Consider the following 22,956-nt stretch of genomic DNA (forward strand, 5'->3'; position numbering starts at 1 on the left):
TGACTCGGAATGAAAAGTACTGGGTTCAAGTCCCGCTCAGGTTAACTGTATTTTGTTCTACCTCATCAAACTTTACTGGGCCATCAGTCCTCGATTACATTTGTGTATGAAAAAAAAAATATCTCATCAAGACCCAGGATAGCCCAGTGGTTAAGACTGCTGACTCTGAATGACAGGTACTGGGTTCGAATCCCACTCATGTTGACAAAATTTTGTTTAAGCTTGTCATACTTTACTGAGCCAGGAGTCCTCGATTACATTTGTGTATAGAACACAATCTTCTCTTCACAAGACCCAGGATAGACCAGGGGTTAAGACATCTGACTTGGAATGAAAAGTACTGGGTTCAAATCTCACTCATGTTGTGTGTCTTTTGTTCTACCTCATCAAACTTTACTGGGCCACAGTCCTCGATTACATTTGTGTATGAAAAAAAATTGTGTCATCAAGACCCAGGATAGCCCAGTGGTTAAGACTGTTGACTCAGGTTGAAGAGTGTGGGGTTCGACTCCTGCTTGGGTCGATGTGTAATTTAAAAGATCAGCTGGAGGCTGCAAGTTGACAAATATTGTAACTGTGTCATTTCTCCCATGTAATGTTAAAATAATAATTTAATTTACTTTTTTTTTATCCAATTACAATTAACCTATTTTATTTTATTTGTACCCAGGAGAGCTCATTGGTCAACGCTCTTTATTTATCCTATTCCCACCCACCTCAGGAGTTACACTCACTCGCACACACTCCTACACACACACACACACACACGCACTCATTCTCACACACACACACACACTCACAGGTAACCCCTGAGGTGTCATCATTGACTATTTGACATTTTATTTTGGATTATTATTAGCTTTAGTGTTGACTTAATTTTTCAACTATATGTTAGTCAAAGAAGTAGCACATAACATTAGTCTGTGTGGGGGAGAAGAAGCAGCCCACAATGTATGTCGTCTTGACGCCATACTGCCAAATTACTGACTCCATGTATGGGATTTGAACTCACTACTCCTGTATTAGGAGCCCACAGTGTTGACCATTGAGCTATCCTGGGTCCCAACAAAGTTTGGTTCTCGCTCATATACAAATGTTATCAGTGAACTATGATCAAGGCAAAACAATAAACTAACGCCTCCTTACAATGGATTTGAACCCAGTAGTTCTGCATGAGAGGCAGCAGTGTTACCCATTGAGCTATCCTGAGTCTTGTTGGAAGTGTAGTCTGGCTCCTTCATTAATGGAATCGTGACATCTGTCCCAGTAAACTACGATTGAGGTGGAGCTCAATTTTGAACTGAAGTTACATATCAAACCAATTGGGATTCAAACCCAGTACCCCCATATTTGAAGATCACAGTGTTGACCATTGAGGTATCCTGGGTTCCATCAAGACAGGATTTTCACTAATATACAAATGCAATCATTTAACAATGATAGAGATGAAACAAAAAACAAGATCTTGTGGATTTGAACCCAGTAGTACCGTGTGAGAGGCAGCAGCCTTAACCATTGAGCATTTTGGGTTCCACTACTTTCTGATCTGGATCAATATACCAATGTTACATACCTGTTGTTGAGTAGTTGGTGTGTGCCATGTCTCTCAGGTGTGACATACCTGTTGTTGGTGTGTGCCATGTCTCTCAGGTGTGACATACCTGTTGTTGGTGTGTGCCACGTCTCTCAGGTGTGACATACCTGTTGTTGGTGTGTGCCATGTCTCTCAGGTGTGACATACCTGTTGTTGGTGTGTGCCACGTCTCTCAGGTGTGACATACCTGTTGTTGGTGTGTGCCATGTCTCTCAGGTGTGACATACCTGTTGTTGGTGTGTGCCATGTCTCTCAGGTGTGACATACCTGTTGTTGGTGTGTGCCATGTCTCTCAGGTGTGACATACTTGTTGTTGGTGTGTGCCACGTCTCTCAGGTGTGACATACCTGTTGTTGGTGTGTGCCATGTCTCTCAGGTGTGACATACCTGTTGTTGGTGTGTGCCACGTGTCTCAGGTGTGACATACCTGTTGTTGGTGTGTGCCACGTCTCTCAGGTATGACATACCTGTTGTTGGTGTGTGCCACGTCTCTCAGGTGTGACATACCTGTTGTTGGTGTGTGCCACGTCTCTCAGGTATGACATACCTGTTGTTGGTGTGTGCCACGTCTCTCAGGTGTGACATACCTGTTGTTGGTGTGTGCCACGTCTCTCAGGTATGACATACCTGTTGTTGGTGTGTGCCACGTCTCTCAGGTGTGACATACCTGTTGTTGGTGTGTGCCACGTCTCTCAGGTGTGACATACCTGTTGTTGGTGTGTGCCACGTCTCTCAGGTGTGACATACCTGTTGTTGGTGTGTGCCATGTCTCTCAGGTGTGACATACCTGTTGTTGGTGTGTGCCACGTCTCTCAGGTGTGACATACCTGTTGTTGGTGTACCAAAAAGTTCTATCTTGGTTTCATCTGACCACATGACATTCTCCCAATCCTCTGCTGTATCATCCATGTATCCATTTTGTTATAAACTCAACTCGTCGTATTTGGAGAATACTAAGTTGCATCCCAAGAACACCATACCTACTGTGAAGCATGGGGGTGGAAACATCATGCTTTGGGGCTGTTTTTCTGCTAAGGGGACAGGACGATTGATCCGTGTTAAGGAAAGAATGAATGGGGCCATGTATCGTGAGATTTGGAGCCAAAACCTCCTTCCATCAGTGAGAGCTTTGAATGGTTGACCAAATACTTATTTTCTACCGTAATTTACAAATAAATTATTTAAAATTCCTACAATGTGAATTCCTGGATTTTTTTTTCACATTCCGTCTCTCACAGTTGAAGTGTACCTATGATGAAAATGACAGACCTCTGTCATCATTTGAAGTGGGAGAACTTGCTGACTAAATACTTTTTTGCCCCACTGTATGTATACATTTTACAGGACTCTCATCGTCTGCCTCAGAGACCCAAGTAGTTTTTAGTGTATTATGCAAATGAGCCATGTTAGTCATTGTAGGAGCCAGATCATGTGTGTATGTCACGTGGTGTTTGTGGATGTGTACACAAGGAACAGAAGCATGTGTCACGTGACATAGGTGGCCGTCACCATAAAGAAGGTTTTTTTACCTGTACTCAAGAGGGAGAGAGGAAAGAGTAGAGCTCGGTAGCCATCATTTCTGCTCGGTTGGTAGAGTGGCCGTGCCAGCAACCTGAGGGTTCCAGGTTCGATCCCCGCTTCTGCCAACCTAGTCACTGCTGTTGTGTCCTCGGGCAAGACACTTTACCCACCTGCTCCCAGTGCCACCCACACTGGTTTCAAAATGTAACTTAGATATCGGGCTACACAATGTAAAGCGCTTCGAGTCACAAGAGAAAAGCGCTATATAAATATAATTAACTTCACATTAAATCAAATAATTTACTGTATTGTGAATTGTGATTGAAAAGTATGCCAAGAATAAACGTGTGGAATGTTTATTAAAAATATGTATCATGGAATAAAAACAGTATTTTCCAATAGATGTCCTTTACTTGACATTCTGTCTTGTCAGTCTCCCGCTACGTGTCTTGAAGCCTGCAACAAAAAGTAAGTTTACCACACTTACAGTATAATCTACAAAAGGTTTATGTGTATCAAAACACATGCAAACTTGTTAGCACACGCAAAGCTGATCTAAATATTTGTCGATTAATGAGCAAAATAAGGAGTGCAATCCATCCCATCCATCCATTTTCTATCGCTTATTCCCTCCATTTAACATATTTGTCTTAATGATGTATGCAGAATATATGTTGATTATCAGAATGCCCACAATACTGGGAGGAGAAAATGCAAATACAAATCACTCAACATGAACAGTGAGATTTATCAATGCTGAAAGTGTCCTGCAGGCAGTATCGTGCCTCTTAAAAAGTCTGAAATCTGCGTGCAAACTGGCATAGTTGCACACAGGGCTGTGAGAAAGGAGGCCATCACGCTGCAAAGACAACTGACATAGTTGCACACAGGGCTGTGAGAAAGGAGGCCATCACGCTGCAAAGACAACTGACATAGTTGCACACAGGGCTGTGAGAAAGGAGGCCATCACGCTGCAAAGACAACTGACATAGTTGCACACAGGGCTGTGAGAAAGGAGGCCATCACGCTGCAAAGACAACTGACATAGTTGCACACAGGGCTGTGAGAAAGGAGGCCATCACGCTGCAAAGACAACTGACATAGTTGCACACAGGGCTGTGAGAAAGGAGGCCATCACGCTGCAAAGACAACTGACATAGTTGCACACAGGGCTGTGAGAAAGGAGGCCATCACGCTGCAAAGACAACTGACATAGTTGCACACAGGGCTGTGAGAAAGGAGGCCATCACGCTGCAAAGACAACTGACATAGTTGCACACAGGGCTGTGAGAAAGGAGGCCATCACGCTGCAAAGACAACTGAACAGAGAAGCCTTTGTTCTACGTGTGCATGTCATATTTGGACTGTTAGAAATAAAAAGAAGAAGATATATATTCAGCAATATCATTTTATAGCTGCTGGACAACTTAAAGGGCCGATTAAACCAAAGTCTATTAATTTATGTTGTTTTTTAATGGTATTCCTTTTTTGATTTAGAAAATATGCACCGTATTTTTCGGACTATAAGTAGCAGTTTTTTTTTCATAGTTTGGCCGGGGGTGCGACTTATACTCAGGAGCGACTTATGTGTGAAATTATTAACACATTACCGTAAAATATCAATATTGTTTATCTCATTGACGTAAGAGACTAGACGTATAAGATTTCATGGGATTTATGGATTAGGAGTGAGAGATAGTTTGTTAAAGGTATATCATGTTCTATATGTTCTAGTTATTTGAATGACTCTTACCATAATATGTTAGCTTAACATAGCAGTTGCTTATTTATGCCTCATATAACCTACACTTATTCAGCCTGTTCTTCACTATTCTTGATTTATTTTAAATTGCCTTTCAAATGTCTATTCTCGGTGTTGGCTTTTATCAAATAAATTTCCCCCCAAAAATGCGACTTATACTCCAGTGCGACTTGTATGTTTTTTTTCCTTCTTTATTATGCATTTTCGGCAGGTGCGACTTATACTCCGAAAAATATGGTATTGAACAAATATATAAACGCAACACTTTTGTTTTTGCTCCCATTTATCATGAATTGAACTTAAAGATCTGAAACTTTTACTATACAGAAAATATATATTCCTCTCAAAAATTACTTACTGGGTGACATGTCCGGTGAGTATGCTGGTCATGCAAGAACTGGGATGTTTTTAGCTTCCAGATCCTTGCAACATGAGTTAGTAAATGTTATTTATAAAGGTGATGGCCTCGGGTGATTAGTACAACAATGGGGCTCAGGGTCTCGTGACGGTATCTCTGCGCATGGAAAATGCCATCAATAAAATGCACGTGGTTTCGCTGTCAATAATAACATACCAAAACCTCTGTATTGTGCCAGACGCCATTGAGTGTGAGCATTTGCCCACTCAAGTTGGTTAAGAAGACAAACTGCAGTTAGGTCGAGACCCCGATGAGGACCACGAGCATGCAGATGAGCTTTCTTGAGACAGATTGATTGATTGATACTTTTATTAGTAGATTGCACAGTTCAGTACATATTCCGTACAATTGACCACTAATTGGTAACACCCCAATATGTTTTTCAACTTGTTTAAGTCGGGGTCCACGTTAATCAATTCATGGTAGTTTCTTACAGTTTGTGCAGAAATGCTATGGTTAAGCAAACCAATTGTTGTAGCAGCTGTCCGGGTGGCAGGTCTCAGCCAATCAATATGGTCTGCGGCTGTGAGGCCAGTTGGATGTATTGCCAAATTCTCTGAAACACCTTTGGAGGCGGCTTATACTAAACGGCCTGGGCTACTGGGTGTGAAGTTGGAGAAGATGCAGGTGGAGGCCCCCTTGGTGTCCTGGGTTGTAGATTACCTGACTGACAGACCACAGTATATGCCACTGCAGGACTGTGTGTCTGACAGGCTGGTCAGCAACACCGGGGCCCCGGAGGCTACAGTACTCTTCCCCCTTCCTCTACACCATTTACACCACCCATTTCCACTATCAGTCAGAGTCCTGCCACCTTCAGAAGTTTTCTGATGACTCTGCGATAGTGGGGTGTATTGAGGAAGGTGATGACGAGGAATACAGGACACTGGTGGAGGACTTTGTCACATGGTGTGGAAAGAACCACCTCCAGCTCAATGTTACGGAGACCAAGGAGCTGGTTGTGGACCTGGGAAGGAGGAGGAGTACTCTGGCGACCCCTCTTTCCATCAAGGGGGTGGATGTGGACATGGTAGAGGATTATAAATACCTCGGAGTACACATGGACAACAAGCTGAATGGGTCAAAACACGCTGAGGCCCTCTACAAGAAGGGACAGAGCCGGATCTATATTTCCTTTGGAGGCTAGGATCCTTCAACGTCTGTACAAAGATGTTGAAGATGTTTTACGAGTCGCTGGTGGCAGGCGCCCTCTTGTACGCCGTGGCCTGCTGGGGCAGCGGGCTGAGAGTGAGGGACACATACAGACTGGACAAGTTGGTAGAGAAGGCCAGTAACAAGATGGGAGTGGAGCTGGACTCTCTGGCGGTGGTGTCAGAGAGAAGTCTAGCAAAACTCCTAGCCATTATGGACAACACCTCCCACCCACTACACTCGGACCTTGCAGAGAGAATGAGCACCTTCAGTGGAAGGCTCAGACTCCCAAAATGCAACACGGAACGACACAGGAGGTCCTTCACACCGACAGCCATCAGACTGTATAATGCATATGTTCCTTGACTGCACTTAAATGTAGAATATATTTATATTATTCATATATATTATATTATTTATTATTATCATTGTTTATTGTGAGCGAACTGTGGTGCTGAATTTCCCCCAGGGATCAATAAAGTACTTTCTATTCTATTCTATTCTTATGGCGGAGAAATAAACATTTAATTGACGGGCAACAGCTCTGGTGGACATTGCTGCAGTCAGCATGCCTACTGCACGCTCCCTCAAAACTTGCGACATCTGAAGCATTGTGTTGTGTGATAAAACTGCACATTTCACAGTGGCCTTTTATTTTGGACAGCTCAAGGCACACCTGTCAGGTGGGATGGATTATCTTGGCAAAGAAAAAATGCTCACTAACAAATGTATACAGATTTGTGAACAATATTTGAGAGGAACAGGTATTTTGTGTTTATAGTCAAAGTTTTCGATCTTTGAGTTCATTTAAATTGGGAACAAGAACAAAAGCGTTGCGTTTTTTTTTTTTGTATTTAGTATAACTCCTAAAAAAAATGTCTTGCAATATGCAGTTTGATCATTCCTGCTGCAAATAGTATACATACTGTGATTCTATATTGCAGAAAAGGTGTTAGATGATCGATATGTGCTATAATCTAATATAAGCCCCCCTCCAGTGTGGAGAGCATAATAACATGAATGTAGAGGGAAAGAAGTGTTTCCAAGGGCACATAATGCTTCTAGTACACAAAAATAGGGTGATCTGTGCCACTTTTGCTGCTATCAATTGCACAAAGTAGATCACATACAACACGTCCACCAACAGTACATGCAATTTTATAGTTTGCGCACACAGATAAGTGTGTGGGAATTGGATCCTCAAAGATCAGGCTCTTAATATTTTCAGAAAATGGGAGTATTATTAGAATCAGACCTGCAGCTGGCTCTGTATTGTTCTTTTTCCTCCTGCCTGACGTGGATTTCGGTTCTTGCTGAGGTGTGTTTGCTGATCTTCTTCTGGGTGTGGCTTCTTCTTGAGGTCCATTTTCTTCTTCCTTTGCTGCTTTTGTGGGCTTTTTGGCTGCTTTTTTCTTCACTGTGCTGTCAGAGTTGTGTTTCCTGGACACCTGAAGTACAGCCACAATGGGGTTAGATTTCTATGTGCTGGTGGTGATTACCTACTGAATATACCTTTTTCTTGCGGGGGTAATCATGGTCTGCATCTGTATCTTTTCTCTTTTTGGCCTTTGGAGACTTTGATTCTGGTGTGTGAGAAAAGATAAAGACACACTAAGCTTTCTCTTATGTGTAATGGTATCTCAACTATTTTTTCTGGCGTTTACCTTTAGGAGCCATAGGACCTGGATCGCCCTGAAATGACACCATTTTATATTAGTCAATACATGCTACAAATATAGTTGTTACGTATGAAAATGTGTTTGCATACTTTGAACCACATAGTCCTGCCATTGTGGTCGCGTACAGACTTCATTCCATCCACATAGTAACACTGCAACCAGGCCTCAAAACCTGAGTAGTCTTTCTTCTCTGGATCGTAACCTTTCCCACCTCCATAAACAAAAAGTCTAAATAAGAGGAGCACCTTTGTGTCGTTGTCTTCCCCCCACCCCGATCAACCTTGAAACATGGATTCTTACCTAAGTTCACCACCTCCAGCGGTACTGTGTGGCAAAGTCTGAGCAGGTCTGTATTCTCCTCTTCCATTTTGTCCTTTTTGGCTCCCTTAACATTTTTGGGCAAAATAAACTGTTAATAATCGAGGTAAAATACTTGTTTGTACTTATTTGACCTTTTTGCTATGGATCTCCTTTTTTACAGCTTTCTTGTCTTCACACGCATCCTCTGACTCGAGGCCTTCCAGCACAGTCCGGGCAGGCACAAAGGGTGGAATGTTCAACCTGGAAGACACACAGGGGCATCTTTCCAAAAACAGAAGGTATTTTGTGTGGAAACAGTGCTACACTTTTATAGTAAACACATTTCCAAGTGAAATTAGGAATTGCTTGTTTATTCATCCAAGATGATTAGAATCTGGGGAATACAAAAACATTCTTCACTCTCCTTTTCAGATCACGGTGACCTGAGTATGTATCTTCATTCAATGGTCATTTCTTTTACAGCAGGCTCTTTGGTGAAGTGTAATATTATTGCTAGGAGTCTTGCAAAAGTACTTCACACAGTGGGCACGGCTGTAACAAAATAACACTGCAATGTACTGTCAACATGTACAAAACCCCAAACCAGTGAAGTAGCACGTTGTGTAAATGGTAAATAAAAACAGAATACAATGATTTGTAAATCCTTTTTAACTTATATTCAATTGAATAGACTGCAAAGACAAGATATTTGATGTTGGATCTGAGAAACTTTTTTTTTTGCAAATATTAGCTCATTTTGGAATTTGATGCCTGCAACATGCTTAAAAAAAGCTGGCACGAGTGTCAAAAAAGACCGAAAAAGTTGAGGAATGCTCATCAAACACTTGTTTCCCATAGCAAAGCAATATTGAAGATGAGATCTCATGTATGTCTTATATATATCTCCTAGACATAAAAGAGCACTAAGGGAGACCAAAGTAGTTTTCTCATTCTTCTCAAATGTATCTCCTGAGAAATAAGGCTCACAGTGAGCACTATGAGAGATCTCATAGTTGTCTAATAGTTATCTCTTTTCCCCATTTCAACTAAGACCAAAATGAGAGATGAATGAGCTGGTCTCCAATATGTCTCAATTATGACTCAGTGAGAGAAACACCTGGTTTTGTTTCTCACTACTCACTGTTTGAGTTCTCAGATGTCTCTTTTCTATTTCGGCAAAAAGACAATTGATGAGTATTGCTTTCAATATGTCTCAATGATGTCTCAGTGAGAGATATACTTGGTTTTGTCTCTCACTGCTCACTATTTGAGTTGTTAGATATACCCGTTTTCTAAAAAAATGCATTTTAATGGGCTCAATTTAGTTATACCTCAATCATATTCCAGTTGATCTCATGCCAACATTGGGAGAAAATAATGAATTCAGACAATATGGATATATGGTCTGTAATCTAAATGGTTTATTTAAATAAAGTTGGACTTAATTTGTTGATTTCTTATCCACACGTCATGTACAGTAACTCAGTGACTACAATTGTGAGATTTAAAACTGAACCCAAACAATACTGATATGATCACAAGACACTTTGTAAGAGCTTTTAACATTTGTGAACTTTCTAGAGCAGTGGTTCTCAAACTCTTTTAACAAAGTACCACTTCAGAAGATATTTGGCTCTCCAACCACCATCATAAGGACTAATATTAAAATGCAGTAGCATAGTAGGCCTATGTATTCATTAAAAAAGACAGTGGCTTTATTAAACAAGTAAATGTAATATATTTGCCACTGAAATATTACACACAATGCAAAAACATCATCAACAGTGATACTCCATATACAGTACATATTTACAGAATCCACGGCAACATCACATCAGTGTGTATTTTCAGAGCATTTATAACAATGATTAAAGATTTGATTTGTGGCTTCTTAGGCCAGTTCAGTTCTTCATTATTTCAAACTTTTCAAGTGTGTTGGGGAAATGAACTGCAATCACTATGCCAGGCATAGATGTGAAGTCAAGGAAAACAACTTTACCCAATATGTCATCCAAGAATACTACTGTACTGCAGAGGTTTCCAATAGGGGAATAACATGACTGCATGTCTCATATGTTACACTATCTTGCAGCAAAGAAAAACCTGCATGTTTATATTCACCAACGAGGGCCCATTTGGCACATGAATGTGCTGTGGTAAACAAGAAATCAATCTGTACATACTTTAAAAAAAGGATGAGAACCTTTCTTCTGACACACTGGTCCCACAAAGCAGGCATTTTATTTGTTTACTTTCTATTGGCCCAAAACAATTCTTGGAGGATTTATGTAATATAGTAGGCGATGATGCAGAGTGGGATAAAAAAAAGTTTTGGAACTTCTGCACACTGTTTAAGCAGTCTGTGTTCAGACTATCGGGATAAAGCAACTTGAACATTTTGAGCATATGGCTTAGGGCCTTACCTGTGACTTTAGGACAGTTTACATAACCCATGCTGATAAGAAGGCACTCTGCCATGGTTTCTGATGCATTGTCATGTATTGGTTTGTCTGTTGTGTCCTTGAAATTGGACTCTTCTGCACACTCCTCACTCAAACCATCTTCAAATCCTTCATTAAACGTATGTCCGTCATTGTACATCCAATCCCCTATATCAGGGAGAGCTTCCTCAAATGATTGAAATGGATCATACTCAGCATCGACATGTCATTCAGTTGTTAGGCCATCAGGAGGATGTATGAGGGCTGATCTGGAAAATGGTTTTCCATTCTCTTCGATGGTCAGAAGTAGAAATATTTTCATGTGCTGAAATTAAAATAGAATACAAATCACTAAAGGTTTTTTGATAACATTTTGTCACAAGGCAAAACGTATAACATCTCAGCATATCGCTCACATTCTTACACTCCAAAGTTTGTCACATTTGAGCAGGATTTGCTTTGTGACAAAATTCACAGCAAAACATTATTCAGCCACAGAAGACGGTGGGTGTACCTGGCAGGTGGGGAGAGGCTTGATGTTCCAGAGTGGTACATCCTGCACGGTCACCTGAAGGTTGGATGTGTTCCATTTGAAGAGCAGTGTTTTGGGCTCCTTCAGGGGGCACCGCCTCATGCAGTGTTACCCTGCTGCTACCCCCTGACACAAAGAAGAGGAACCAACAAACTCTAAAGATACAAATCATTGAAAAAAAAAACAGACAAAAACATGCAAAACAAGAAGGAAGTTGACATAAATTGAACACATTATACAAATCCAGCTAATGGAATGCATTTCCTTTTTCCCCACATCTTGAGCGCATTGTAGTTCATGTTTACGTATCTTCTGCGTTTGTGGTAACACATCATCCACAGTGTTAAATGTAACTCATCACAATACAACACACACTATAAAAAGAAAGTTGTGGATGCTAATGCCAATCATTAGTAAATACACAACAGCAAACCAAACCTATGAGAAAGGATCTTGACGAGGGATGCAACATTATTCTAAATATAACCTTATTTTGATTTCAAAATTGTCACAATAATGCCGTGATGTGTGACGCTATCAAACGAGAACACCAGTCGCTGTGTTTTTTCTGACAATATTAAGTGGGCTCATCTGAGAAGTAAACTGGTTCTCCCATGAAAACCCGCCGTGTGGGAAAACAAGGTTCAAACGGGACATTATAGAAGGGCGAAAAAGTGGAAGTGTGCAGGAGTGATGGGAACGTTTGTGCTTTGGTTAGCCGAGGAATTGTTGCTGTGAAATATTTCTGTGCCTATAACTGTCGTGTTAGTTGAACCTTAAACAAAGTCTGCATACTGCAAGGTAAAGCATGCCACGTTCATCCAGACCATTTCCAAATCGACCCAGAGCCCTTGCAGCTCACCAGAGGAAATGTGGACATGCACAAAATAAGACATTTGCTGACACTACACACCACAATGTCTACAATAAGTTAGGGAATAGGAGTAATATATTAGAATGAGTTATATGTTAGAACCGTTATTTGGAAAATATCGTTCATGTGAGGGAAAATATGCATTTGTGAGGTATTTACATGATTAAAAGTCAAATTATTAGTTAACTCTTAAGAATCAGTATTCTACAAACTAATACAATTTGGACTGCAAAGGGCAGTTTCTTAGGAAGTTCAAAGTTTAAAAACACTCAACTAAACAGCAGTGATGTAACAATATCAAAATGTCATATCACCGTTACTGTGACCAAAATGATCACTGTTTGCATTATAATGGCAGTATTGTTGAATGTGCTAAAAAGGTCATCAAACCCACAATAATACCAAGTTGTATTGAAAAAAAAACATACCGGACACACAGTATAGTTTCTTGGCAAAAGAAACATTATTGTTCTACATTAGTTACACTGGATGTTTACTGTTTATGTCAGTTTAAAGACACTTATTTGAAAATGTTGGTTTTTGTGTGTTACTTGAAATTCTGCACCATTCCTTTGCACCTAAAATACCTGTTTTTAATGATAAATATGATTACAACATATGAAAATGATGTTTGTGTTCAATTACAGTAAGTGTGTTTATCCTAAACATTCCTCCCACGTCATTTAACACACTTTGACATTTTTGTAACAATATCTTACCCTGGCTTTAACACTATGACGATATCATACCGTGAAATGTTGATATTGTTACATCCTTAGTCATGACCTGATGTTACCTACCAGCTTTAACTTGGAGGTGAAAGGTTCCAAAAACATGAATTACACATGCTGAGATAACTCCTATTTGAAGTTTCATTCTTCATATGTGCTAATGTAATCAGGGTCAAAGAAAGCAATATTTTCATGTTTGTTCCTGACAAACTGTGGACAGCTTTTTATCTGTAAATCTCAATCAGAACTAATTGACTTCAAGAAAGAACAGGCATATACATATAACTTACTTGGACATTGCTGGTCATTCTCCACATTCACATAGGTGCATGCTGCAGGACGGGATGACTGCAGGAAGAAAAAGAAAGTATCACATATTATATCTGCTGCCAGTTTAATGCACCACCACTATACCAGTCTACTCAGCAACTTTACAGTCCTTCTTGATCTTTTATTTGATTCCACTTCTTTACCAGTTCTTCTTCATCGTTTTCCAGCTTTTCCTTTTGTCATTTCGACACTCCAATACTATATAAATCAATCAATCAATCAATGTTTATTTATATAGCCCCAAATCACAAATGTCTCAAAGGACTGTACAAATCATTACGACTACAACATCCTGGGAAGAACCCACAAAAGGGCAAGGAAAACTCACACCCAGTGGGCAGGGAGAATTCACATCCAGTGGGACGCTAGTGACAATGCTGACTATGAGAAACCTTGGAGAGGACCTCAGATGTGGGCAACCCCCCCCCCCCTCTAGGGGACCGAAAGCAATGGATGTGGAGCGGGTCTAACATGATACTGTGAAAGTTCAATCCATAGTGGCTCCAACACAGCCGCGAGAGTTCAGTTCAAGCGGATCCAAGACAGCAGCGAGAGTCCCGTCCACAGGAAACCATCTCAAGCGGAGGCGGAAACCATCTCAAGCGGAGGCGGATCAGCAGCGTAGAGATGTCCCCAACCGATACAGGCGAGCGGTCCATCCTGGGTCCCGACGAGCGGTCCATCCTGGGTCTCGACTCTGGACAGCCAGTACTTCATCCATGGTCATCGGACCGGACCCCCTCCACAAGGGAGGGGGGGACATAGGAGAAAGAAAAGAAGCGGCAGATCAACTGGTCTAAAAAGGAGGTCTATTTAAAGGCTAGAGTATACAGATGAGTTTTAAGGTGAGACTTAAATGCTTCTACTGAGGTGGCATCTCCAACTGTTACCGGAAGGGCATTCCAGAGTACTGGAGCCCGGACGGAAAACGCTCTATAGCCCGCAGACTTTTTTTGGGCTCTAGGAATCACTAATAAGCCGGAGTCTTTTGAACGCAGATTTCTTGCCGGGACATATGGTACAATACAATCGGCAAGATAGGATGGAGCTAGACCGTGTAGTATTTTATACGTAAGTAGTAAAACCTTAAAGTCACATCTTAAGTGCACAGGAAGCCAGTGCAGGTGAGCCAGTATAGGTATATATGTATGTATATATGTATATAAAGGTATATACAGTATAGGTATATATGTATGTATATATGTATATAAAGGTATATACAGTATATATGTATGTATATACGTATATAAAGGTATATACAGTATATATGTATGTATATATGTATATAAAGGTATATACAGTATATATGTATGTATATATGTATATAAAGGTATATACAGTATATATGTATGTATATACGTATATAAAGGTATATACAGTATATATGTATGTATATACGTATATCAAACTAATAATAATAATACCTGCTATAGCAGCCGCAACATTAATACAGCCACAACGACAACTCTTGCTGACCTACTGCCCTCGGTAATGGCACCATTCCCAAAGTATGTGGGCTCTATTGATAACCTCACTAACAACTTTAACGACGCCCTGCGCGAAACCATTGATAACATAGCACCGCTAAAGTTAAAAAAGGCTCCAAAAAAGCGCACCCCGTGGTTTACAGTTATGCAGAAAGCTGGAACGCAAATGGCGCACGACTAAACTTGAGGTGCACCATCAAGCATGGAGTGATGGTTTAATAACTTATAAACGCATGCTTACCTTAGCTAAAGCTAAATATTACTCAAATCTCATCCACCGTAATAAAAACGATCCTAAATTTTTGTTTAGTACGGTAGCATCGCTAACCCAACAAGGGACTCCTTCCAGTAGCTCCACCCACTCAGCTGATGACTTTATGCAATTCTTTAGTAAGAAAATTGAAGTCATTAGAAAGGAGATTAAAGACAATGCGTCCCAGCTACAACGGGGTTCTATTAACACTGACACGATTGTATATACGGCGGATACTGCCCTCCAAAATAGTTTCTCTCGTTTTGAGGAAATAACATTAGAGGAATTGTTACAACGTGTAAATGGAATAAAACAGACAACATGTTTATTTGACCCTCTTCCTGGGAAACTGATCAAGGAGCTCTTTGAATTATTAGGTCCATCAGTGCTAAATATTATAAACTTATCACTCTCCTCGGGCAGTGTTCCCCTAGCATTCAAAAAAGCGGTTATTCATCCTCTTCTTAAAAGACCTAACCTCGATCCTGACCTCATGGTAAATTACCGACCGGTGTCTCACCTTCCCTTTATTTCAAAAATCCTTGAAAAAATTGTTGCGGAGCAGTTAAATGAACACTTAGCGTCTAACAATCTATGTGAAACCTTTCAATCCGGTTTCAGGGCAAATCACTCCACGGAGACAGCCCTCGCAAAAATGACTAATGATCTATTGCTAACGATGGATTCTGATGCGTCATCTATGTTGCTGCTCCTCGATCTTATCGCTGCTTTCGATACCGTCGATCATAATATTTTATTAGAACGTATCAAAACACGAATTGGTATGTCAGACTTAGCCCTGTCTTGGTTTAACTCTTATCTTACTGATAGGATGCAGTGTGTCTCCCATAACAATGTGACCTCGGACTACGTTAAGGTAACGTGTGGAGTTCCCCAGGGTTCGGTCCTTGGCCCTGCACTCTTCAGCATCTACATGCTGCCGCTAGGTGACATCATACGCAAATACGGTATCAGCTTTCACTGTTATGCTGATGACACCCAACTCTACATGCCCCTAAAGCTGACCAACACGCCGGATTGTAGTCCGCTGGAGGCGTGTCTTAATGAAATTAAACAATGGATGTCCGCTAACTTTTTGCAACTCAACGCCAAAAAAACGGAAATGCTGATTATCGGTCCTGCTATACACCGAACTCTATTTAATAATACAACTCTAACATTTGACAACCAAACAATTAAACAAGGCGACACGGTAAAGAATCTGGGTATTATCTTCGACCCAACTCTCTCCTTTGAGTCACACATTAAAAGCGTTACTAAAACGGCCTTCTTTCATCTCCGTAACATCGCTAAAATTCGCTCCATTCTGTCCACTAAAGACGCTGAGATCATTATCCATGCGTTTGTTACGTCTCGCCTCGACTACTGTAACGTATTATTTTCGGGTCTCCCCATGTCTAGCATTAAAAGATTACAGTTGGTACAAAATGCGGCTGCTAGACTTTTGACAAGAACAAGAAAGTTTGATCACATTACACCTGTACTGGCTCACCTGCACTGGCTTCCTGTGCACTTAAGATGTGACTTTAAGGTTTTACTACTTACGTATAAAATACTACACGGTCTAGCTCCATCTTATCTTGCCGATTGTATTGTACCGTATGTCCCGGCAAGAAATCTGCGTTCAAAGGACTCCGGCTTATTAGTGATTCCCAAAGCCCAAAAAAAGTCTGCGGGCTATAGAGCGTTTTCCGTTCGGGCTCCAGTACTCTGGAATGCCCTCCCGGTAACAGTTCGCGATGCCACCTCAGTAGAAGCATTTAAGTCTCACCTTAAAACTCATTTGTATACTCTAGCTTTTAAATAGACTCCCTTTTTAGACCAGTTGATCTGCCGTTTCTTTTCTTTTTCTTCTATGTCCCACTCTCCCGTGTGGAGGGGGTCCGGTCCGATCCGGTGGCCATGTACTGCTCGCCTGTGTATCGGCTGGGGACATCTCTGCGCTGCTGGTCCGCCTACGCTTGGGATGGTTTCCTGCTGGCTCCGCTGTGAACGGGACTCTCGCTGCTGTGTCTTGGATCCTCTTTGGACTGGACTCTCGCGACTGTGTTGTATCCATTGTGGATTGAACTTTCACAGTATCATGTTAGACCCGCTCGACATCCATTGCGTTCCTCCTCTCTAAGGTTCTCATAGTCATCATTGTCACCGACGTCCCACTGGGTGTGAGTTTTCCTTGCCCTTATGTGGGCCTACCGAGGATGTCGTGGTGGTTTGTGCAGCCCTTTGAGACACTAGTGATTTAGGGCTATATAAGTAAACATTGATTGATTGATTGATTGATTGATAAAGGTATATACAGTATATATGTATGTATATATGTATATAAAGGTATATACAGTATAGGCGTATGTATATATGTATATAAAGGTATATACAGTATATATGTATGTATATATGTATATAAAGGTATATACAGTATATATGTATGTATATATGTATATAAAGGTATATACAGTATATATGTATGTATATATGTATATAAAGGTATATACAGTATATATGTATGTATATATGTATATAAAGGTATATACAGTATAGGCGTATGTATATATGTATATAAAGGTATATACAGTATATATGTATGTATATATGTATATAAAGGTATATACAGTATATATGTATGTATATATGTATATAAAGGTATATACAGTATATATGTATGTATATATGTATATAAAGGTATATACAGTATATATGTATGTATATATGTATATAAAGGTATATACAGTATATATGTATGTATATATGTATATAAAGGTATATACAGTATATATGTATGTATATATGTATATAAAGGTATATACAGTACAGGCGTAATGTGATCAAACTTTCTTGTTCTTGTCAAAAGTCTAGCAGCCGCATTTTGTACCAACTGTAATCTTTTAATGCTAGACATGGGGAGACCCCAAAATAATAGGTTACAGTAATCGAGACGAGACGTAACAAACGCATGGATAATGATCTCGGCGTCTTTAGTGGACAAAATGGAGCGAATTTTAGCGATATTACGGAGATGAAAGAAGGCCGTTTTAGTAACGCTTTTAATGTGTGCCTCAAAGGAGAGAGTTGGGTGGAAGATAAATACAGACAAAGGTTGCTGGAATATAGCTGGAACTTCTTGTAAATGTAAAACTCTATATTATGTGTTCAGTAATGTATATTGTTCCACTTCAAATGTTCTCTGAACATTTATTTCTCTCATTGTTATTTCACTTCTTGTTATTATACTTACCTCGGTGGAGGTAACTATCACAACTTCTAGCAAGCTGCTTGCGGCATTTATAGCTCTATTTCCGTAACTGCGTGACGTTCCAGTAGTTTAAAACAAATAACTGGTGTGTGTTAAAGTCATATAAATACCAAAAGAGAAACAATAAATGGTATTACTTACTTTCAGTTGTTATTCCTTCGATGCTGAATATTATTTCTTCCCATCGAAATCATTACATCCGCCCACTTAATGCGCATGCGTGTTTTTCAGGAAAAGCCAATCTGATTGGACAGATTCATGGAGTGCCGTGCCAAATCTCGCGATCTCAGGATTTACATCAAGTTCATTTTCTCCTTATATGTCCATCTGAAAATAGCCCTTTTTGGCTAGGACATCATTTTCAAATGATTTGAAAATGTATGCTTTCTATCAGACGGCGGCGGACATGACGCGTTATTTGCCATCAGTTAACGTCAGAAGAAGAAGAAGCGGGGAAACAGTAGGTGGCGTAACATTTGAAGGTTGTCAGTGCGCCTACCTTCAACTAAAACAAGGAAGAAGAAGAAAGCCAACACTTTGTTTTTTTTTTAAAGGTTTATTTATAAATGTCAACAATTACAAACAGTAAGACAAACAACAATATACAACATTATAAAACATTATGAAAACAGTACAAAACAGCGCCAGGGGGTTGTAAGTTCAAAATAATAAAAAAAAAGAATAAAAACATATATATATAAATAATAAACAAAATGCAAAGCCTTAGGCTTATTCAGATTCATCAAACAACTTAAATGTGGAACACAGCATCATCGGTTTCACAGCTTTTTTGTTGTTAGAGGTAGAGAGCGTTTTAATGTAAAGTTCCAGATCTTTTTTAAAGGCACAAAAGATAGGACGGGTATTAAGAAACTTACATTTATGAATATAAAACTTAGCCAATAAAATAATGAGCTTGCAAAGGTAGAATTCCTTTTCAATTTTTTGTTCATACAGTGTAAAATCAAAAATCACATCTTTAAAGTAAAGCACAAATTTGTCATAAATATTGTCCAGGATGAAGCGACAGATGCCTGCCATAGTGATGGAGTGTTTTCACAAGTATAAAACAAGTGGTTAACAGTCTCTGGGTGCATGTTACAAAAGGTGCAGGTGACATCAATGTCCTTTTTGTATCTAACCATCACAGTCTTTACAGGGTAATAGCGATGGATGATTTTAAATGATATCTCTTTGACTTTGTTGCTAAGTAAATACCTGTTAGGAAGGGACCACGTTTTGGTCCAACAGATGTCATTTACAACATTATTCCATAAGGAAATGACATAGGAGACAGACACACAATCATTTTGGAATAAGCTGCGGATTTTTCTGTTATTTTTTTGATCAAAGCAAAGTTTCCCCACGGGAGTGTCAAGTGGATCATTCACAATGTTTACAGCAGAAAGAGGAGGTGTGTAAGCCATGTACAACATAATAACACCTGTTGGAATGTACAACATAATAACACCTGTTGGAATGCACAACATAATAACACCTGTTGGAATGTACAACATAATAACACCTGTTGGAATGTACAACATAATAACACCTGTTGGAATGTACAACATAATAACACCTGTTGGAATGTACAACATAATAACACCTGTTGGAATGTACAACATAATAACACCTGTTGGAATGTACAACATAATAACACCTGTTGGAATGTACAACATAATAACACCTGTTGGAATGTACAACATAATAACACCTGTTGGTCAGCTTGGTCAGCTGTGCTGATTGATTTAGTTTCAGTTAAGGTATCCATAAACTTAAGTTGAAAAACTTATTGGGGTGTTACCATTTAGTGGTCAATTGTACAGAATATGTACTGAACTGTGCAATCTACTAATAAAAGTTTCAATCAATCAATCAATAGTGCGTATTCAGAGCACATGTGTAAAAAAAAATTCCCAGTCCACAACTATCCTCATTCACAACACGTTCTCTTAGATTTCCATGTTATGATACATGTTCACATTATTTATTGACTGTATCTAAAAAGTATTTAAAAAAATTTAGTATTATTTAAATGAAGGTATGAAATGATCCTAAATGAAATTCAATGACTTGGTTTATATTATTGTATATACTAGGTCATAAAATCAGTGTCAGTTGAGTTGGTCCATAGATTTCCTGTAGGGAATTTTAATGTCCAGCAGATGTCAGTATTTAGTGACACAGGATCAATACAGTTTATAAATGTGTCAAAAGGCTGTGCAACGCCTCATCAACCCATCACTAACAATCACACAGGTCAGGTAATGTCAAGACTTTAATCTACACTGGACATAGGCAGTCTTCTTTACTGTCAGAGACTTTGGACAAATCAATCAAACAGAGCCCCCAGTCAAATGACAAATTCAGTATTACTTTTCAACAGATATTTATTTAATCTTGTTGTTTGTGGTCTGGACATTTGACACAGGAATTTAACTTTTCCACACACCATCCTGAATCACGGTTTCAATCGTAGTCCATGTTAACTACCAAACCGTAACTTAAAAGGGTTGGTTGAACAAGTATAAGGACTAGCAGGTCATTGCTAATGTTGCTAATAGGCACAGTACTCATGGACTAAGTTTTGGGGAAATTCCTATTGAAGTCAATGGGACATCCTTCAAAGTTCCACTTATTCCATCTGATTCCAACTGTTCCAACTTCAAAATTTTCAGACTCTTCAGGAATTGTCTGCTTGATTTCAACAATGCTAAAATAATTCCGGGATTCCAGTTCATCATCAGCATTGGAGCAATCACACGCAATTCCTTCAGGAATTGCCTCATCTAGTTTTTAATGTTTAATAAAAAATAAAAAATAAAATAACGACAAAAAAAGATACAACATTACAACATTTCGAAGTTTTAACCTATTCAAACCATTCCACCTTCGACACATTGCACCATTCTGGAAATTCAAACTTCCCCTTTCCCTTGTCAAAAAAAATTGAGGATTTTCCAGAATTCCTGCTTTTCTGAAGCCCTATTTCCACCCTTTTTCTGGCGACTACACCTTCCACATTTTTCAACGCGTTTTAACTTTTCCACCGTCGAAGCTTTCTTCTGCATAGGAAGTTGAAGAATTCTCTGTTTTCCCGAAATTCCGTATTACCATTTGTCATTTCAACATGTTATTACTTCAACAATTCTCCACCGATTGAAAAATTGTCCAAGACATCAATAAATTTAGATTAGATACTACTTTATTTATTCCTTCAGGAGAGTAAATGCCTTGGCAGAAGACACCTCCTGCCAAAGATGCCTATACCGCAGGATTTTTAATTGTTCAAATGATCATCAAATGTTGCCGTTGACATCAGTGATGCTGTTTGGAACAGAAATGATATATTTAGTAAGTAGAAAGAAAACACAAGGAGCCCGGGCAACAGCAGCGAAGGTCTGCCCGGCCGCCGGGCAGCCCATGCATGCTGTGCCCTCCGGGCAACAGCAGCGAAGGTCTGCCCGGCCGCCGGGCAGCCCATGCATGCTGTGCCCTCCGGGCAACAGCAGCGAAGGTCTGCCCGGCCGCCGGGCAGCCCATGCATGCTGTGCCCTCCGGGCAACAGCAGCGAAGGTCTGCCCGGCCGCCGGGCAGCCCATGCATGCTGTGCCCTCCGGGCAACAGCAGCGAAGGTCTGCCCGGCCGCAGACTGGCTGCGTAGTCCTTATAGCTGTTCAACCAACCTTTTTAAGTTACGGTTGGGTAGTTAACATGGGTGCCAATTGCCTAGTACCTTAGTAGCTGTTTAGCCAACCCTTTTAAGTTACGGTTTTAAGAAGTACCAAGTGTTGAAACCGTGGGTCAGAATGGTGTGTGTAAAAGCAAAATGCCTGTGTCAGTCTCCCAGCATTGGAGCGTTCGTATACAATTCCTTCAGGAATGGCCTCATTTACTTTTAAATGTTTAATAAAAAAGGAAAACAACTATAAATAAAGATACAACAATACAATGGTTCCACATTTTTTAAACTATTACACCATTTTGGAAAGTCCAGGATTTTCCAAAATTCTTGCTTCTACATAGTCTTCTTTGCAGCGATTACTCTTTTCACAGTTTTCAACATGTTACAACTTTCAGAGTCCAAGAGTTTTGCTATTTACAGAACAGTGACGGTCTACTTAACTGTTTGGGCAGCACATCAAAATCACCAGTCGACGGTAAAACCAATATTGAATGTCACATTTATTAGAGCATTCGTCAAAAAGTTTGCTTTCACAATTTTACTATCAGGGAGACTGACAAGGGCATTTTGCTTTTACACACACCATCCTGACCTACGGTTTCAACACTTGGTACTTCTTAAAATCGTAACTTAAAAGGGTTGGCTAAACAGCTACTAAGGTATGAGGCAATTGGCGCCCATGTTAACTACCCAACCGTAACTTAAAAAGGTTGGTTGAGCAGGTATAACGACTATGCGGCCAGATTCCCAGGTGACTGGGCATTTCATTACTACTGTTGCCCAGAGGGCACAGTATTCATGGGCTGCCTGTGCAATATCCCAATTCCTGGTTATTCTGAATGATAATTAGTGGGAGACCCGACAACACTGATGCATCGACATCTGCGTCGAGCTCAATGAACCAAACACTGTGTCGGTGTGCA

The 22,956-nt window shown here is 40.0% G+C and overlaps 1 protein-coding gene across 2 annotated transcripts; it reads right to left on the minus strand.

Annotated features, from left to right (window-relative positions):
• Nucleotides 1-5,047: 5,047 nt before the first annotated feature.
• LOC133540204 (endonuclease 8-like 1) lies at nt 5,048-18,538 on the minus strand. 2 transcript variants are annotated; one of them, XM_061882780.1, is made up of 8 exons: nt 18,490-18,538; nt 13,295-13,352; nt 8,579-8,687; nt 8,427-8,511; nt 8,216-8,337; nt 8,112-8,139; nt 7,960-8,030; nt 5,048-7,895 (listed from the first exon to the last, which is right to left on the minus strand). In XM_061882780.1, the coding sequence occupies exons 2-8, from the start codon at nt 13,300-13,302 to the stop codon at nt 7,509-7,511; spliced, it is 810 nt and encodes a 269-aa protein (XP_061738764.1). In that variant the 5' UTR covers nt 13,303-13,352; nt 18,490-18,538; the 3' UTR covers nt 5,048-7,508. The 2 variants fall into 2 exon arrangements, with proteins under 2 accessions (XP_061738764.1, XP_061738765.1); XM_061882781.1 differs by lacking the exon at nt 18,490-18,538 and having other exon boundaries at nt 13,295-13,634.
• Between the last annotated feature and the right edge of the window lie 4,418 nt (nt 18,539-22,956).

The sequence above is a fragment of the Nerophis ophidion genome, linkage group LG21, assembly GCF_033978795.1.
Source record: "Nerophis ophidion isolate RoL-2023_Sa linkage group LG21, RoL_Noph_v1.0, whole genome shotgun sequence".
Classification (NCBI taxonomy): Eukaryota; Metazoa; Chordata; class Actinopteri; order Syngnathiformes; family Syngnathidae; genus Nerophis; species Nerophis ophidion.